Raw genomic sequence first — 20,411 nt, forward strand, 5'->3', positions numbered from 1 at the left:
GGAAGGGAGCAAGAGATGCTGTAGGCAAAAGGACCTGTTTGTGTACTTTCTCAAGTTATGGCTGTTAATGACATTGAGGTTATCTCTCCTGTCTGGTACATCCTGCTGTGCTGCTTATGAGGCAATATCCAGCAAGTGATATCCTGTTGTTTGTACCTTCTCTTTGATGTTTATTATTTGATTTGGGAACAAGTAGCATGATGGTGAGGGGCATCAAAACTGTTTCAAATATTTGACTTAATGTCTTAAATTCCATGGGATACCAGGGTGTCTTTGTACAGTGGCATAACTACATGTTGTAGTAGGTACTAATTGCATAACTACTGTAATGTCATGCCAACAGCTTGGATTACCTTTTTTTTGTGTGTGTGTGTCTAGTGGTTAATTAACCTTCCTTTTAAAATTGAAGCTCCAGAAGCAAAGCTTTCTGTTCCTCAATCAGATGGGATTGTATTGGGTTTGCACCCCTTATTTCCCATATCGTTTCAGGGACTGTCTTCACATTTATGAAATTACTGATTATTTGTGTTGGAGAAACTTTAAGAATTAAAGTGTTTCATCACTTTAAGAATTAACAAAAAGCTAATTCTCTGATTCTTAATTAATTGATTATTTTGTTCTCAGATTCAGTTTCTACAAGCCACTGTGCATTATAAAGCAAGATTTAACAACAGACAAAAACCCTCTCAATTAGATTGATTCCTCTTAATAAATTACTTATGTAGAAAATATGTAACAAAATAACTAAGCATTTCACCTTTAATTAAAAAAAATTAAATAAGTCAAAACCCCAACAAAACCCCACAAACAACAAACTAGCTGCAGTAGTAATGAATATGCTAAACACCATAAACATGCCCTAGGAGTGTTGGAATGGTGACCATGAGTAAACCTGCGATTCCACATCTGTGAAACTTTTACCACTGCCATATATAGTTGTAATGCTATGAAACGTAAGAACAAATACAGTGCAATTCTTTTCCAGTCCTAGCAGAATGTATGAGAAGAAAAACAGATAGATAAATGTTGCAAGTGGAAAGCTTGCAGTAAAATTTCCCACTTCTGAACACAGCTTTATAGAGAAATTTATTCCCCAAGTTTGTGGGTGTTTGTTACCTATAATGCCCTGGTTTGTGTTTGGCTCTTGTATTTTTTTGTGGTGAATTCCTGCTGTTTGTTCTCAAGAAGTGACAAACTCTATGCTACAGTAAGAACTATATTCTACTTTACGTAGGTGTAGCTTCACAATCATTGCATTATGTGAATTATCTTTATTTCTAATTCTATTATGATCTACCAAGAATTTCCAGATCATCTGCAAAGTTTATCATAGATGCCAGTATTTGCAGTCTCAGAAAAAGCATTGTTGATAACAGCAAGATATCTGTATGATAAAGAAGGAGAATTTACTGACAATCTAATGGTAATTAGAAGCCAAAGGATATTTCGATTCTGAGATAACTGTTACAAGATAGGTAACTAAAAATATTAGGGATTTACTCAGTTTAACAAAGATTAAAAATTTGCCGTTGCTATCATTAAAGAAAATCAGCAGGCATTTATTCATTTTGCAAAATCACATCAGGAAAGAGGATTTGTAAATAGACAAACTCACTCCATATTTTCAGTGGGAATATCTATCACCTTTGTAAACCTCTGGCTACCAGCCCTTTTCATGCTTCCCTGTGGTAACTGGATCTTCCTGAGTATGTCAAAGACATCTTTATATAATTCCTGCAACCATTCAAACAGTGTGTAAGGTCCTGCAGTGCTTCCAAAGGAAGGCTTTGGTGTCTTTGCACACATTTAAGAGTACTTTTGGCACCTTCTTGTGCACTTGTGTTGCCTTCTCAACCTATAAACATGCATGCACACGTGTTTGCCATTCTTGTCCACCCTTCACCAACTGGGAGCTAATGGGATAAAATGTCTTTTCCCTTTGTCTTCTATCAGCCTCATTGCTGTTATACCAGGTGTTCCCTGGATGTGTTCTCAGACGTACTTTAACAAAGTGTTCTCAGTGTGGGTCCTGTAAAACTCATACCAGCAATTTTACTACAGTATTTTCATTACAAAGGGCATCTTGTTTCATAATAATATGTTATATTCATTTTGAAGATGTCCTCACATCTTGCAAGAAGCAATTCTAAAAAGGTGGCTGATGCTGTTAGTTGGTACTTTGTTTTCCTTGTAAAGTCAGCATGGTATAAAAAATTCAGTGTAAAAAAATGATTTTAAAAGATAGATTGTGCCTTGATGGTACCTTGTTATTTAGTTAATGTATGCCTTCTGTGATATGGTAGCTGCAGTATATGCTATTTATGTCCCAGAAAATATTCAAAAATAATTGCTGACAAAAGCTACTTCACAGGTTGACTCAGAGGTACATCTTGTAATCTGAATGTTAATATTCTGAATAGCTAGGCAGAGAAAACTATTGATGTGGTTTGAAGATTGTGTAGAGACTAGTCAGGATTTTAGTTAGAGAAGTGGGGATGGAGAGGGATTGAGATACTTGAGTTCTCCCAGCTTCACTGAAATTTTATATCTATTGAGTGTATAATTCATACAATATGTAATATTTTTGAACAGGTAAGATTTTTTGCTAGTCGGTTGAAAATGTTGACTTTTATATCTCAAGAATTTATGTCTTTTCCAGAAGCAATTTAGAATCACCTTAATTTTACTCTAGAATCCAGGCAGCCCCTGGTTTTACTGTGCAATTCTTGACTATCTATCGTCTGCTTTATTTTTTGCCTTAAGCTTGGGTTGGTGTTACAAAGAAGCACTGATAAAAAACAGAGGTCTGAATCTTACGTCCATTACATATGGTCTATTCCCGTGTGATCCATGCAGAGGGAGTAGGAGCAGCTACCACTGAGATCAAACAGTTTTTCCAGCTCGAATTATCATGTAGGTCTTGGCTTTAAGTTTTAATGGACTCAATCAGGACCTCTGTATTTCCAAAAAGGAGATCATCCTTTTATTGGTTTCGCAGCTGTTTTGGGAGCAGAGAACTGTTGAGAATATTGACAAGTGAAATGATATGTTGTATTTTTTCAGTAATAGAATTTTTACACCCAGGAGTTGAACATTTTATTCCTCCCTCATTCACCTGCAAAAATATTGATTCTGTACAGGCCTTTGTTATCATAAACTATTGTGCCATAGACAAAGGTAAACAGCATTCTTACCTCTCTGGGTGTGTAGCCAGATAACCCAGGCTGTAAACTGGAAAGTATTTTTCCTATCAGGCTCATTGGCCGGCCTAGCAAACTCCACGGGTATCTGTATCAGCTGCCTTGGAATTGCTTTTGATGTGATTAGGCTACTAATTAGCTGTCTCAATTCTTTTCTCCCTCCTGATGTTTTCTTTTGATTCACATTGACTCAGAGGAGTCTGCATTCAGTGTATGTTTGTTTTTGTGTTTTGTCTAAAATCCTTAATGATAGCTTAGACTGTCCTCTTTTGGTTCAGAGTTTCCCTCTGTAGACATACCTTTTCTGTTAAATGGGTGCATCTGGATTTTTCTCTTAGCTGGTACTTTGCAAGGTGTAAAAACAATGTATGGTCAGGGTGCATGTATATGTGCATATTCATTTAAAGTGTGCTAAGGGTTTTACAGTCTGAAAGAGAATGTGCATAGTTACTTCAAAACCATCAAAATCATAATACATGTTTACTACTCATATTCACCAAATAGTAACCTTACAATTAAATTGTTATGTAAAGTTAGTTAAATAACAGCAGAAGTTATTGTATTAAGACCCACTTTGCAAGGAAACCAATGACAAGGAAACCATGAAACACACTAATAGATTATATGCCATAGCAATATATTGCCTTTTTATTACTTTTCCACAGGCAGCAGATTCCTGTACAGTTATTATTACCTACATTATCTGCTAGTTTTCTATCAAAAAAGCTTCAGTCTATTGAATCATTAATCTAATATTTATCATTCTTATTGAAAATCCACTAGTGTTAGCACTGTATAAAATATTGACTCAAACCACGACAACTGGTTTTGCTAAAGATTAAAAACATATTAACCTGAAAAGCACAGTATTTCCTAAGACATTTTAAAACTACTCATTGTGGATATTTGAAATGACAATTTTTCTGTGTTGTCTGAGGAATGATTTTTTCTTAAATCTTTAGCATACAGTAAGTGACCAGTCCCATCCTGATTTGAAGATGCTGAGTGTTCATCCAACACATATTTGAAATTTTGATGTGTATTGCATTAGTTACTGAATATCAAGAATAAAATTTTTGCTCATACATAGAGTGTAAAATGGGATCTTTTGTAGCAGCGCACGGTCTGTTTAGAATGATATAACAGGTGCTGAATGTTCAGATATCAAACAAAATGCCATCTTTCTGTAGAAAAGAGGTGTCAAAAAGTTTCTTTGTACCTTTAACGCATGTGATTATGTAGTACAAAATGCAGAGTTTGTAAAATTTCTTGAATATACAGGCAAAAAATGAATAATTCAAAACAACTCATAAGTTCTACATTCTATTGTATCTTTTATAACGCAGGCAGAAGATAGCATTGTGTTCCCAGTAGAGCTGAATTTGCACAAGTTACACCTCGGAAAATGCCAGATGGTCTATGGTCTACTTTTGAGAGCTGTCACATATGTAAAGATTTGAAAAAAGAAAGACAGCTGAATGAGAGCAGTGGATCATTAAAGAGAGAGTGAGAGTCCCTGGGTATCACTGTGTTTTAAGAAGCATTGTGTCGTTCCTCATATTACACCTTTTTTTTTTTTTAAGATATACACAACCTTTAAAAAATAAGGTAAAAATATTTCTGTTTTAAACTGAGGTGGTTGTGGTTTAATCTCAGAACTGTCAATTGCTTTTGTTCTTTATGCTAGAATGCGGTCATATGGTTCCTAATTGGTTTCAAGTGTGTTTTAACCATAATATTCAAGTCTCCCTAGTGCAAAATTATCAATAAAGTTAAAATAAATTTAAATTGAGATAACTAATCCATTTGGGGTTTTATTCCATTTTGATTTGACCTGCATATAACATTTGAATAGTGTAAAGCCAGTCAGCTAAAAAGTTGTATGTTAATGCTAGAAGACTCGAGTACTTTGGGAACAGGATAAGTTAATAAAAAATTAAAATTAAAAAAACATAGAAAACTCCAAACCCTTAGTAAAAATAATAATAAAATCAAAACCATAACTGTTTAGATTTTCCAGGACTTTTCATTCACCCACAGTTTGACAGAAACACACCTAATTTTGCAGATTGAATTTTGGATAATTTGTCAAGTTATTGTATCATAGCAAAGACCCAAAAATACACAAACAATTGTAAGCTGCCACCACCAATTTAGCTGGCTTGGAAAAAGTCATAACTGTCAGTTTTAGAAACTGGCATCAGACACAGAGAATTTTAGAATAGTTCTTTAGAATAGTTTAGAATAGCTTTTGTTTATTGAGGAAGGTTAACCCCTCCCCAGTAATTCTACTTGATTGATGCAATTGCACCACTTCACACTTGGAGATCATAGGCAGTGCAGACTGAGGAAACATCATTACATGGACCATGAAAAACACAGTTCCTTAATTATGCAATTAAATTTAAGTGGGATAATGAAAATAAACTTCCGGGGTGCTATGGACATAATTATTGCATTTTGATTTCTAATATTGACAGATATTTTTGACTGTGGTTAGGTCTCCATTGCCTATTTTTAAAATGGAAGGAATTACTTGATTTTTAACAAAATTAATTTTGCACATACATGGAAAGGGAATCTACAAAAATCTATGTTTTTAATGATATTTATTCAGATAGGGAAAAACTCCCTAAAAATTTGTTTTGGAACCTTTATATAAGTCTGGAGAAGTTAACCAAATATATACTACAAATTGAATTTCAAAGTGAAGAAAGTGCCTTGCTTATGCTTCTGTTTGTAGATTTTGCAAACACTAATGCAAAATTGAAGAAGCATTGTCAGAAGAAGCTTTGAAGAAGCATTTTCAGCATTGTCAATAAAAAAGTCTTTGGGCAATAATTAATTGTTCAGGTATCAGATAGTGTTGTGCTCTGTTGACTTGGAGGTTTGTGAGCAGTTACTGCTGGTAAAGGAAGTGAACAATCTTTGATCTTTGTCTTCCCTGTAAAATCTTTGGGGAGGCTAAAACCTAAATGTTTCCCCCAACCCTCTCTTTACTTCCAGCAACAGAAAATTATCACTTTGGTAAGGTAGGTTCAAGCATGGTTACTTTGACCTGGATTGATGTGGGCAGTCAAGTCAATTTGCTGAAAATCTTAGTGGCAATGAGCGAAAAAATCGAATAGCAAGAAAAAAAATGAACCATTTCATATTTAAACTATTCGCCTGTGACTAGCATGTAAAGTTTAAGATTTATATGAAGTTTAGTCTGAAAAAGTTTATGATAGTTGAAGGAAGCAATCTGAGAATGGCGTCAGTGTCCTGAATAAAAGGGAAATATTGAGGATTTATTAGGCAAATTTAGAACTGAGAGTCTTTTTAGAGACCATGTTGGTCTATATGACCCAGTCATATTTGTCTGAAAATTTGGTAACTTGTACCTGAAGTGATCAATGGAGATGTTTCTTTTTAGAGAAAGCTAATTATAATTATCTATATGTGTTGTTACCTTGTACACAGCGTAATATGTATATGAGTGTGTACTGTGAAATCATCTGAAAATGGATGTGAACCACCTGAAAAGAGAATGAACTGCAGCACTGTTTTTCTTTACCCCTGACACTAATTTCTCTTCAGTTGAGTCTCTAGTAGAATCTGGACTTTCTCCTTGACATAAAATTTATAAATTGTTGGAGATTGGACTGTCTGAAAACTTCTTTATGTCCAAGCATGATGCAGTGATGTTTTGATTAGGAGAGGTGATTGAGCTTATGTTTTTTGATTGTGTAATCTTGTTGTGATACTATGTGTATAGTTTAATTAGTTTTCCAATAACGTCTGCATTTTTTTCTATATAAGAATTGTTAAATTGAAATGACTTTTGTATTACAAAGCTTTACATAAAAAAAAAAATCCTACATCTTTTCTTTAGTTACAGACTTTAAATACATAGGCAGCCTCTTTTCTATGTTATTATAATTATGCTTCTGTATGATACAGTAGCTCAACACAGAACGATAAAGTTTCGTGCTTACTCATTAGAATGAGTTTATAACGTGTACTCTCAGAGTCTTAACTAGGTCACTGCAGATTCTTGCCTTGACAGGTTCTGTATTTTTTTATCTTTGACCATTTCAGTATGTTGCCATTAAATTCCCAACCAGCCCATTACAGCTATTTCTAAAATTGTGATTCTGAGTTGAAAAATATGGAGGGGTGAACTCTGGCTTGCCACAACTGTTTGAATGCATGTGCCTTCTGGTTACCTCCTCCACAAAACCAGATTTTGTTTGGTTTAGTACTTCCCAGCAATCCATGATCTTTATGAATTAAGCTCAAAATGTTGTTAGTTACCTGGATACTCCTCTTCTTCTTTAATATACTGGTCTGTGGTGGCTGTGTATCGGGGGACCCCTACTGTGTCACGAAGGTTATTTTCTGAAGACTTGCAGGTTGGCCAACCTGCAACTGAAATTCTGTTCTGCGGTCTGTATGTTCACTCCAATACCTTTTTCTCTCATTTGATTGCATTTCCCCCATTATTCACTTGGTTCCCTTAGTACAAGTTTATCTCAGTTTTGCTACTTTGTTTGCCATGCTTGACTTTTTCCTTTCTTCAAATTGCTTGTCTTATACTTTCCGTGTAATTCACAGTCTTGCAGTACTGAATGGGGAATCTAGGCCTCATGCATACATGATGTGCTTTTTGAATACCTAATAATTATTTTTAATTTAGAGATATTTTTTGCTCTGTTGCTTTGCTTTCTTGTCAGTCTGTTATTAGATCAATAAAAGAAATGACAGTTCCATTCCTGGTCTAGCCTGAAGTGTTCAGTTATCAATTTACAATTTAAATTAACCCTTTCTTTCTTTCAATTTAAGCACAACCTCAACGTTTGCCTCAGCCGAATACTTCAGCACTGGAAAGGGGTGAGGAAGAAAGTGGCAAAATCCAAAATGGCCACGTGGGTCTGGGTAATGGAAGTGGACTTCACAACGGGGTCAAGCACATACCTGCAGACAACAGAACACTTTCAGCTCCCGTTTCAGAAAAAATGCACAGAAAAATTCAGTCCACCTTGTCTGTCAACAGCAACAGCAGCCAAAAGAGTAAAATAAGTTCTGTGTTTTCTCAAAAGCCAGGTACTTCACCAGAAGGTAAGCTGATATTCTTAATTTTAAAACCCCAAACTGAATAAAGACCAACCAAGCACCATTCTCACCAAAACTTACACAATTAACAGAAAATAATTGAAGAGTGTGAACTCATGCTCTAGAAGCAAATGGAAACCATTATGATAAAAGACATGATTCTTTCCCAGAGGAAAATATTAAGTATTTGAAGGAAAGGAAAGCAATTAGAGAGTTCTTGCTCTCAAACATTTGATCAATATAGTCTGATAATGCGTAAGTCTCTGTAGTTAGTATCCTGAACTGACAGAAACTCCTGTCAACATTGTCACATATGCACCAGAAACAAACATTAAAGTACTACTAGTTTAAAGCATAGTAAGTATTTAAATCCAATAATGGCAGGCTCCATGAGGGTGGACTTTGCTTTTGAAATATTCTGTTAACATATATTCTGACTAGCCATGAAGTCTGAACACTAGATAATAAAATTTCAGTGTTTAGCATGCCTTATGCTATATTTGAGCAGTAAATAATGTGCATGAAAATGCTTCATAGTCCTTCTGCACAGCTTAAATAAGCAGAAGTAAATAATTTCCCTTATGCTTTAGCTCTGTCTCACTGCTTGCAATTACACTCATGGTCCCAGAGTTCCTGACTCTCTCCTTGATCCACTGCCTTCCCATTAGCACTAATATACTTGATGGGCTTTGCTACTACCCATTACGAGAAGGGTGCAGGCACGTTGTAAATTTTATTGGTTTGAGGCAGGCATAGATGTGACTGGTTAAAAAAACCCCTCCAGTTGTTTGTACTGTGGGTACAAACACAGATTCTTAGAGAAATGGGAGACAGTACTGTTCAGTGAAATGGGGAGGATTCTCGGCCTAGATGAAAGGAAGAGGGATCAGAAGGACTGCATGTAGTGGCCTGAACGAAGCCTACTGATGTCAGTGGAGTGAGTTCTCTTGACTTCAACTACTTCAGTCAAACTTACTCAGTGAATCTATGTAGTGATATCAAGAACGGCTTCACTCAGACTATTCCATGGGCTGGTCTCCCTTACTGTTGTTTATTTTTATATTTATCTTCAAGAACCTACTGTTATTTTTCTGTTGTACTTTCAGTCCTCTAATTTTTCTTTCCAAAATCACAACATCATACTTCCTGTATTCCTTTTTCTGTTATGTGAAATACAGTTTACCCTCCAGCCTGATATTTTTCTTATATGTTTTTCCTCAGTGCACTTTCAAAAAACTAACTTACAAGACCTAGATCTGTTCATGTGACTGTAGAAAGTCAGTCTTTAAATTCAGGCCTCTGAATTTAAGAAATTCAACCTCTAAAAAAGAAGCACCTACAGAGTTCTAAAGGGACAGTGCCTTCCCTGTCCTTTCCCCTATACAATTAATTATGGCAAACACTTCTTTTTTTCTTCTAAAATTATATTGCAATAAATACAGTTGCTGGGATTTTTTTTGTTGTTTAATAACCATGAAAATAATTATATCAAGTTACTGAATAATTTAGAAAATGGATAAGATACCTTCAGATTTGGCTTTAAATTCTAATATCTGATTTTAATATCCAACACATGATTGTGTTAGTTGCCTGAAACTGCCAATATACAGTATTTTTATATACAGTCAGAAATGTTGTTTTTTTTAAAGGCATATATGAGTACAGTTTAGATAATTACATAGTATTGTTGCACTGTATTACTTGCATTCTTTCAAAGTACAGAAGTACAGGATAATCCTTACTGTTACATGTGGTTTCTTGAGTCACCGTAATAGCTAAAATTAAATATAGTTAATATTGTACATCTAACTTTGTACTGTTCTCATTTTGGATGTGGGAACTTGGATATATGCTCTCAATAGCTTGATCGGTGCTGCTGATGTCTGTAGCTCTAAGTTTTCTGTTAACTAATCTGAGTGAAGCACAAGTTTTATTGTGCAATGATTAAAGTATGTCTGGTGTATTGGGATATGCCAATAAGAGAATATCTGTTTTTTAAAATAATTTTCTGGTTTTGAAATTTATTTTACTTTACAGTTCTTTGACAGACATGTTTTATATTTGTGTAACCACATCTGCATGCACACATATACAACCCTTCTGACAGTTTCTTCAGCTTTTCAGTGATGTACCCTGTGGGGGACTTCATGGGGGAACTAAAAGCTATAAGTAATACTCGTAGCAAGCTTTTGCCTTGCAGGAAGTATCATTACATACTTTATTTGTCCTATCATCTCACAGTCTTTTTTATAAGATGCACAGTCAGAGACTCTAGAAATGGTCAGTTGAAATATCTAAATATTTATATAATATAAATATAAAATGATATAAATATAAATATAAAATGATTTATCCATAATTTTAAAATAATTTTGTTATTACTATAAGTCATGATAACCCCTTATGACTATTTCTGGAAGATTTGCTCTATGGTATCTGTTTCAAAAAACTTATATACTTAGCCAGGTTATTTTTTCAAAGGAGTTTAATTTCATTTAAACCATATATTTGTGTATATATATGTTTGATGAATGCATCTAACTGTACTAAGCCAGAAGAGTATATCAGGAAGCTCAGTGACTGAGAATTGCATAGACACTCTTTCAAAATGGTATACATAGTTTAATTTGAACATAACTTCTATAACTTCACTGTATGATGAATCATACTTTTGTGGGCAAAGAGACGGTTTTCTGAGCCGTTGCCTGTTCTGATCCAATGACGTTTCTGTAGCAACTATTGAAAAGACTTACAGGAAGATGGAAAAGATAGGAAACTATTGGAAATTATTTGCAACATTACTTAACTGATTGGCTTTGATTTAACTTGTACCATGTTAACCTCATAAGCCACTGGTTACTGCTGAAGAGCTGCTGGGTTGAATTTCCTTGAAGGTGTGTGTTTGTGTTTGGACACATCTATATAGTAATATAACTTCTATGCAGCATCTTATGTAGCCTTATGGAGAAAGAGACAAACTATATTTATTTTGTACTGTGAGTATCGAATAATGAATCACCTGAACTAACTCACCAACTTAGTTTACTGTAGTATCCAGAAAATTTTAGTAGAAAAAAGTATGGGTAAACTTGTACACTTCCAGATATTTAAATTAATTTTATTTTTGCTATTTCTTATGTAGTACCTTGGATTTTGTAATCTAATTAATAGATTTTTAATAATTAATTAATAGATTTTCTAATTAATAGATTAATTAATTTCCAGGTTAAAACCTGAAAATACGCATCCTGTATTTTTACTTCATCTGCCTTGTCTTCCTCCTTGAGTGTTCTGCTCTGTTGTCAGACAGGAGAATAGCTGAAATCAAGTAAAGGAAAGTGGCCAGAGAAAAGAAATGTTATGTCCTCAGAAGGAAGAAAAGTGAGAATTCTGAGTTTAGACTATAGAAAAGAGAAAATATTTTTCACCTTTTCTTATTCCCTCCCAAAAGCTGCATTCTTCTTGATTCTTCTTAAAAGACAAGATATGAATATTTCTGGAGCGCCACAGCTATTTGTAATGCAAAGGAAGTCCAGATCTGGTACTTACTTTACTCTAAAATATCGTATCTGTTGACAGAACAGAAAGCCTGGAAGGGCTTGAAGCAGGATCGAATCAAGAAGCATTTGGGCTTGCCACCCATTCTGTTCAGGAGTTTATTTGAGCTCTTGCTTATTTAAAATGTAGAATGCTGCTTCATATACTGCACGTTTCTGTATATGCACTAGAAAGCTAAAAGAAGTTCAGTATTACTTTACGCTGGATATCTCATCTTCCCATGAAGATCAGTAGTGCTCCTGTTGGTCTCCAAAGTACTAGACAGTCCTAATGCAAGCTGTGAAGCCCTCTGTCCCCCCAAATTTCCCCCACCATAGTTAAGAACTCTTATTAATTGTTCCAACTGCAAAATCCACTTGTACTGTGGGTCACATCTTGTGAGCTTTTGGAATTGAAGTTGCATTGGAAATGCTTAAAATGTAGCAGAAATTTTGGTAGCAGTAGTATAAAAACATTAAAAACTCTCTTTTTCAAATGAGTCAGTAGTATATATGACCCTGGGATTAACTCAGTTGGTTCCAACATGGTGCTAATAAAGCCAAAGTTGTGGGTTCAATCCCTATACAGGCCATTCACTTAAGATTTGGACTTGATGATCCTTGTGGGTCCCTTCCAACTCAGAATATTCTGTGATTCTGTGATGTACAATTGTGTCAGCATTCCAGAATATACTGTTTAGAAACACATCCAAGGAGACTTAGGAGGGTGTGAGTGCACTCACCAGTTCTGCTTTTCCTCTACATCTATTATTAATTCATATTGTCCCTGAAGAAATCTTACTCAGCTCCATTACTTACACTACAAAAAACCAAAGTATTTATGAAATAGTAGGAATGTCTTTCTTAAAAAGCAGTTTTTAAACACTGTTTCAGTTCTAAAGATTTTTCGAAGGTACTGGGTAGGTTTCAGTGCATATTGGGAATTAAAAAAAAAATTAACTCAAAGAAATTTTAATAATATTTTAAATTATTGATGCCATAGATGTCACAGTTCGTCCAAAATTCTGGTTGGTAGACCACTAGCAAAGAGAATTGTTACTGTCTTGCACTTGTTATGAGTAGTGGAGAAAAACACCTTGGAAACATGAAAAAGCAATTGTAAATGAGTAAAAAGGAAGACAGTCTAGCTGCTGTGTTCAGAAGCATTTGTATGTGTCCAGAGCAACTTAAAAAAGAGAGGAGATCTAAAGGAGACAGCAGTGAGGCAGCAGAGCAGTAGATCTTGATGTCAGGAAACGAAGAAAAATGAGTAACTGAATGCCTACATATGTGTATCAGAGTAGTGGAAGGTATGTAATAATGACATATGCAGATTTGGAGGAGGAAAGGGAAGAAGTTGGACAGGGGAAGGGATAGAAGAGGAATTTAATTAAGGGGGTGGAGGGGGCCAAAGTAGGTACTTATTTTTTTGTAAAAACCAAACTGAGTTTTCCTACCAATTAGGAAACTTGATGTTATGAATATTTTGAATCAGAGCAACCCTTTATGAAAAGTTGAGGATGGAGAGAGGGTTTAATTCGGTTTTGAAATGGAGCTCTTGCTCTTGGTCAAGTTGTTGGGACCTCCCAAGTTACTATGTTTGTCAGGGAAGTTCCCACACTTTGAGTGATAATTTGAGTTTAATGCAGTATTTCACATATTCAAAAGGCTTTGAGCATACACAATTGCTGTATTAGTTTGAAAACAGTAGATGGTTAAACGATGCTAAACAGATCATGAACCTGCCTCCTCTATGTACAGTGAGATCTACTCTTTATTCCATCCCAGGCTTTTGAAACCAGAAAGACACTAGAAGGCATCTTCTTTGCAATGTTTTGTTTTTCAGGACAGGTCTTTAGGAAGAGTAATAAGGCTAGATGCAGGAGTGAGGTAGGTAAAGCCTACAGCATAGAAGTGAAGCTTTGGAAAAGGACAGGCAATGCAGGCTTGCCAACACATTGAAGTTACCACTCATGCTTTTCCAGAAGAAAAACCTGAAGCAAGCTTCCTCAACTTTCTGGACTGTGTATCTTGTGCTACTGAGCTTAGAGATATGATGAACAATTTCATCCAACGTGTGGGTTTTTTTTAAATCCAATGTTTAAAATTCAACATTTCAGGGTGCGTTTGGATGAGAGTTCCCTCACCTCCTCCCTCTTCTTTTTAGTATAATGCAACTTCATCTGTTCTACGTGTTGAATGCAAGCATGGGGTTCATGGTCACTGTTTAACTCATGCTGCTGACTACATTAATTTATTAGAGTATCCCAAGTGATACTAATGGCTTAACTGAAGACAAAGCAAGTCCACCAAGTACCCTTTATGTTAAGCTAGAGTCTTAACAACCACTAGGTGCATATACATGGAAAGTAGTGAGTAGTCCTGGCACAGTAGCAGACTTTTATTTGAACTAAGAGTGTTTTTTCTTTGGTTTATATAATTTTATATAAATAGAAAAATTGTTCTCAGTAAACTTTCCTTTTGGGAACATGATTTTCAATAGGATTGGATTTTTTTTTTTCCTCTTGAGTGACACAAGAGCAGCAGTAAGTTTTCTTTTATAAACTCTTCAGTCATTTGATCAGTATTGTTTACTGACATTTGGTAAGAGCAATGAATAGCATAACGTTGCAGAAATATCTACTGACCATCTCTCTCTCAGTCTTTCTTTTTTTTTAAGCATACATGCACTCTGAAATCCATTCCATAGCATTAGATAGCATTTGGGCAGCTACTTGTTAGTGTCCTGCCAATCGCTCTACTTGGGCAAAAATTTTCATTAACTTTTAGAAATTGATTGAAAGTGGATTTATGTCTGAGCAGGAATTGCTAAACAGAGGGGTTTTTTGTTAGACTAGGTTGTATCAGAACACAGTTGTCAATCAGGCAGTGAGCAAATAACATTATCATATGGTCAAATGTGTGTTTTTTTAAGAAGGCATTTTGAAGAATGTTGTGTTTTAAGCATAGTTTACTTTTTTTTACACAGAAGTCTTGGAAGATAATTTATATATTGTTTAAGAGCAGTGAGTGGAAAACAGGGCCTGTAACAAAAAAAAGAGGTCTTCCCATGGCATCCATTTTACAAGGTCATGGCCTAGCTAGCATCTAACTAGTCTCAGTATTTGCAGTGATGAGCAGTGGCAATGAAAGCTTCAGATTCTAAGGAAGTCTTAGGTATTGGAAATTAGGAGATTTCTTAGTATATATTTATGTTTGAAATGGATAATTTTACTCCTTGGGTTATATATGAAGAGTTTAGAATATAAACTGTGATGAAAGTTTCCATGTGTTTTGCAGTGTGATTTGCCTGATCAGGCAACATTTTAAGTTTCTTGATCAACAAAGATAGGTTTTTATTTGAAATGCTGAAATATCACATATACTAGGCTTTGTAACTGTGTTTTCCCCTGTCTAAAAAAAGTCACTCTGTTATCTAGAGATAACTGTACTCCTTGCAATGTGTCAGTTTATTTTTGTACCTTTCTTATTTTTCCGTGAGCATTTTCCTGGGTGCAGTGAGTTTTTTTGAAAGAAAGGTGATGGGTAGCAGAGGCTGCACATGAACCCTGTATGCTGCAGGATCGGTGGGAGGCGTGAAGGCTGCGTGCCACTGCTCGCTAGTTTTACGCCTCACCTCTGTGCAATGCCCACTCTTAAGAAACCTGTGCCGGGGTGGTTTCTCGTTGGCTGACTGTGCTGCTCTCGCTGCCGGTTGTCTCAGCCGTTGGCGCTGTGTATTCATCCCTGCCGCTGCCAGCCCCACACTGCCAGACTGCGGGATGCCTGTAGCACCTGCTGGGGCTTCTGTTCAGGGCTCTGCAGGGGCCCGGAGTAAACCCCCGCTGAAGACCTCAGCTTCACTTTGATTGCGGGTTTGCCCTTTTTGATTCTCTCTGTGAGACAGCACAGTGCCTGGAGATTTGTTTTGAGTTGTCTGAACTTGGTGAATATAGTTAGTAAGAAGCTGACCAAGGTGACCATCCTGTAAGTGAGTTTATTTACCATTGCAGACATGAAAACCTTTTATCATATGTGACCTGCCTGCTTAGTATGAAAGCTTTTTGGGTCAGTTTGTGACAGATTGGTGTCAAACATTATAAAAGCAGGAGATATCAGCCTGCCACGTGCATTTCTCTGTACATTTTTCAATTCTCCTTTTGTGTCCCTTGTATAGTTTCAATGGTCTCTTAAAAGCCTGTTTCTTAACTAGAACCGCACCTTTTCATAAAAATGAAGTGATAAAAGGGAAATTGAAATAAAAAAATATTTACTTCAGTATTTGAAAGGAATTGGATACCAGGGTATGCAAAGATTTTAGAAGTAAAAAGTGGTATGTGCATGCAAATATTTAAAGACATGGATAAACATAAAAATAGTTTTATTGTTGATATTGTTTCTTTTCCTTTAATGAGCATAGCAGTTATAACTGGAGTAAGTTATAAGTGGGGCCTTCTGGGCTTTGAATAACAGTGTGTAAACAGTTTGAAGGGATTTTAGGCCTATATCTTCTCTGGATATTGTCTGTGGTAACATTTCTAAACCCATTAAAGTAGATGTTATATGTACTGTATACAATCTTTGGTTAGATCTGCACAAAGTAGCTGAATGTATGCGTACCATATAAAGCAGCAAAAACTTGGATGTGTTGGTTGTGTTTCTCTTTGTCTTGGCATTATTTAACAGTTTTGATGAAGTTTCATAACAAATCTGTAACTTTTGGGGATGTGCCAAAAGACTAAAAAACAGCTTTACTTGTTTTGGTTTTTAAAAATGCCGTATGGGATGATCCTTTTAGCATCAGGTCTAGCTTTCATCCCAGGCAAAATGAAAGAATAATTGAAGATAAGCTTGAGTGTCTGAAAGCTCATCTTTTTTTCCCAAATGTGACTTGGTCTAATAAAGTATGCTATCACTGCCTACAGAACAAGTCTATTGTAATTTATGCCATTTAACATAGCTTTTGGGAGCTTGGATCATAGTCAACAAATGTGATACTGTACTTTGATGAAATCAAATGCATTTGATAAAGGAACTAAGGTAGATATACTAGTTCAGAGTATTTATTTTTTTTTCCTTTCAAAGTTTACCTCTATACAGTGTTTGCACCCCACATCCTCACTTTTGTTTAGTGACAATCTGTAGTGCAGCATTTCTCCATTAATTAGAAAAAAGTGTAATATAAGAATTGAAAAGTTATGGAAATTTGAGACTGCTGTGGTGTAGTGTGGCAGTCCTAAGGAAAAGATTATCTTCATTAATGGTTGACCTATGTAATGACACTTAAATACATTCACAGAAAAAGAAATTAGTTTAATGAAAATTCAAACCTCAAGAAACTTGAGAGTTAACTTATTACCAACAATACTGCATCCTGAACATCAAGGCTGATGGAGTTTGGTCCTCAATAAAGACATGCCGCTAATTCTTAATTGCATTAATATATCTAATGGGAAAAGAAGAATGAGAAAACCTCTAATTCTTAAAAAAAACAACCAAACAAAAACGAAAACAAAGAAATAGATAATTTTAAGATAGCACCAGTGTCATAACTGATACTACTGTATCATTTCGTCATTAGAAAAGACTAAAATATACTCAAAAACACATTGTCAGACATTAAAGTAATCCAGTTTACAAATATATAAATTATGAGAGGAGCCCCGAAGAAAAGATACAAGGACTCCCTGAAACAACATCTCAGCCTTGGCCATATTGATCACCATAACTGGTCTACTCTGGCCTCAAATTGGGAGGTCTGGAGAAACACCATCTATAACGCAGCTGTCTCCTTTGAGAACACACGCAGGATCACTCTCGAGGAGAAAAGGCAACGCAGAAAGAACCGTGTTCTGCAGAATATACCATCCAAAGAGTCTTTCTGCTGTGCCTTTTGCAATCAGATATGTCTGTCTCGTATTGGCCTCATAAGTCACCAACGTGCATGCAACAAATGTGGATGGAGCCTTCCCAAATCTTCGTTCGCGAAGCCCGGACATGATGAAATTATGTTTAATTCTGGTTAGATTAAAGTGTTCCACTCCTTACTCATCTGGAAAAAAAAAAAAAATAAAAAAAAATTAGGATTTTGATGTGGTAAAGTCAATGAGTGGAAGTTAAATATAGTCTTTATTCTTAACGTGTTGAAAAAGTTTTGAAATTTGGAATAATGTGTAATTTAAAATAGTCTCCTTGGTCTTGTAATCACAAAAAAAGTATTGGAGTGTCTTATGCAAGCAGTGAAATATATTGTAGTAGTCTCCAACATTGTAATGAAAAGCTTGTGGTCATCTCTTTTGGAGTGAACTATATATATAACACCCTCACGGCTGCATTCCACAGATCATGCCACCCAGCAACAGCAGTCTAAGGAAGTGTTTTTTAGCTGTAAAATGTCTTCTGTGGAACAGACAGGTTGCTGTAGGAATATGGGTATTAGAAAAGGATGTTTTGTGTGGCATGTAGGTTTGTTATTACTACAAAAACACACTGTAACTATATTTTTATCTTATAATTGCATCTCTAGATAAGAAGCTAAGAAAGAGGGGTAATTTATGGAAGAAATTATTCTTCCACCCATTTTATCCAACAGTATTACAACCCTTTAGAGTCATGATTCTGAACTCAGCAAGTTAGGTAGGACTAGGTAACAGCATGCTTTGTCATGTGTTAAATAATTGCTACCTGGATAGCTATTAAAAGTCAATAACATGAAGAACATAAAAGCATGATTATTTCAGATTTGTCCTTGAAATGTGGATCAAAGTTTATGATCATTGTACAAATGAGTCATTGGAAGAATAAAGAGAGCAGTAAAGGATATCTCTACTTTATGTTAATTGTTTGTGGAGATTAAGTAAAATTGTTATATAAAGATTTTCTGAATGGAAAATTAGTTTTGCCATCTGGGGAGAAGGAAATAAAAATAAAAAAGGGGTAAAAAAATCCTTTTAGTGTTTCAGTCAGTGAAGAAGAGATGGAAAAAGAGACCCTCTACAGAGTTTCCATAATAAAACTAGTGGCCAAAATTTCTTACCGGGTCTTGGACGATTTTTGAGAATTTTTACCTTTGAAATACCTTTATTTGAATCAACACAGCCTCTTCTTGTAAGTCTTGATTTGGTGGGTTTTATAGATTAGGAGGGAAAAGTTCTTTTGTGGGTCCAGAAAGTGCTTTCTGAATGTAGTCCCTTTTGTTTAACCTATGAACTCTGTCTCTTGCCCATCAACAAGTACGTATAACATCTGTGAATGTTTATTTCTTCTCCTGCAATTTTTCATATGCTGCTTAATGCAGGCAAGATTTGTTTGAGTGTTTTATTTTTCAATACCAAAACACATAAATGTTGATTATGGTGTACTAAAACATTTGTAGAAAAACATTTGTTGTTGTATTAGCCTCTTTCAGCTGTATTTTAAAGACGCAAAATAGTAAAATCTCAATTCCTCAAATATGAAGGCTTCTTAGATAGAACTCTTGGCTTCTTTATCTTTTCCCTTCATATTAAAAGAAAATCTGAAAGGAGATTGTACCTGAACAAATTTAACACCATCTCCATGACAACCAACTGATTAATCGCTATCGGACTGGCTTTGGTCCTCTTCAGTGAACTGATACTCCCCAGTTTTTTTTTAAGATATCCTCTGTACTTTCTATGAAGGTCATTTATTTAGTAACAGTATGACTTCATGAAAAACAGCCTTTTAATGCAAGCAACAACTTTCTTTAAAAGCAGGTTAATCTTACCTGTGGTTTCCTCTCAGTTTTACTTCCTGCACAGTAGTAGGGAGTTTTGGAGGTTACGGGTTTTTTTCCCCATCTTGCTTTTTCTGATATTTCAGTTTTCTTTTGAGCATAAGTGTTCATTAGTACATTATGAGTGTGACTAGTTGAGGCTTAGGACCTTTTGGTAGAGGTATATCCAAGCTAAGTGTTGTATCTAAGTAGTATAGTAAGCTCTGAGCCTCTTTTGCTGCATTGCTGAAGTATTCATACTGTCTGGTGTTAAGTCATCACTGCACTACCCTGCAGTCAGAGTTTCTGCAATGTTAGAGGTATTTTGAATCAATCAAGATACTTGTCATAGCTACTGCATAATTTTTTACATTTATAAATTTGTTTAGAAGGCCTGAGAATAGTATAACTGTTGCAAGTAATTGCAAGTTTTCCCCTATGACAGAAGTAACAGCCTGTGAACTGTAAGAACATAACATCTATAGAACATAACATCTATAGGTGATCAGACAATTGCCCATGTGGCTCAATATCCTGTCATTCCTAACAGCCTCTCACAGAAAATACTAGTGATAGACAGGGAAAGGGTGAGATTGTGCAGGATATTTTCCCCAGAACATTTTCCCAATCTTCACCTGTCTGTGGCTAAAGAATTCAAGGTTTGCAAGCAGTAAAAAGAAGAATGAAAGCTGAGGCTAGGAAGGAAGTGTTTCTCCATCTTCTTCTATTTTTAAGTTTTCACATGTTTGATTCCAATCTTTGTGTTTACCTGTCATGTCTCATGGATATATTAATTGTTTGAAGTTATTCCATATATTTACTCTTTGGGTGCCATATTTTTTGCAG

The 20,411-nt window shown here is 35.4% G+C and overlaps 1 protein-coding gene across 1 annotated transcript in view; it reads left to right on the forward strand.

The window, feature by feature from the left end:
* Positions 1-20,411, forward strand: part of MDFIC (MyoD family inhibitor domain containing) — a 52,553-nt gene that overhangs the window by 27,818 nt on the left and 4,324 nt on the right. The window contains 1 exon segment of the mRNA XM_051795980.1: positions 8,025-8,300. Within this exon segment, the coding sequence (XP_051651940.1) occupies positions 8,025-8,300 (276 nt within the window).

Source organism: Manacus candei, unplaced genomic scaffold (genome assembly GCF_025592945.1).
Source record: "Manacus candei isolate 608988 ecotype Guabito, Panama unplaced genomic scaffold, ASM2559294v1 h1tg000043l, whole genome shotgun sequence".
Lineage (NCBI taxonomy): Eukaryota > Metazoa > Chordata > Aves > Passeriformes > Pipridae > Manacus > Manacus candei.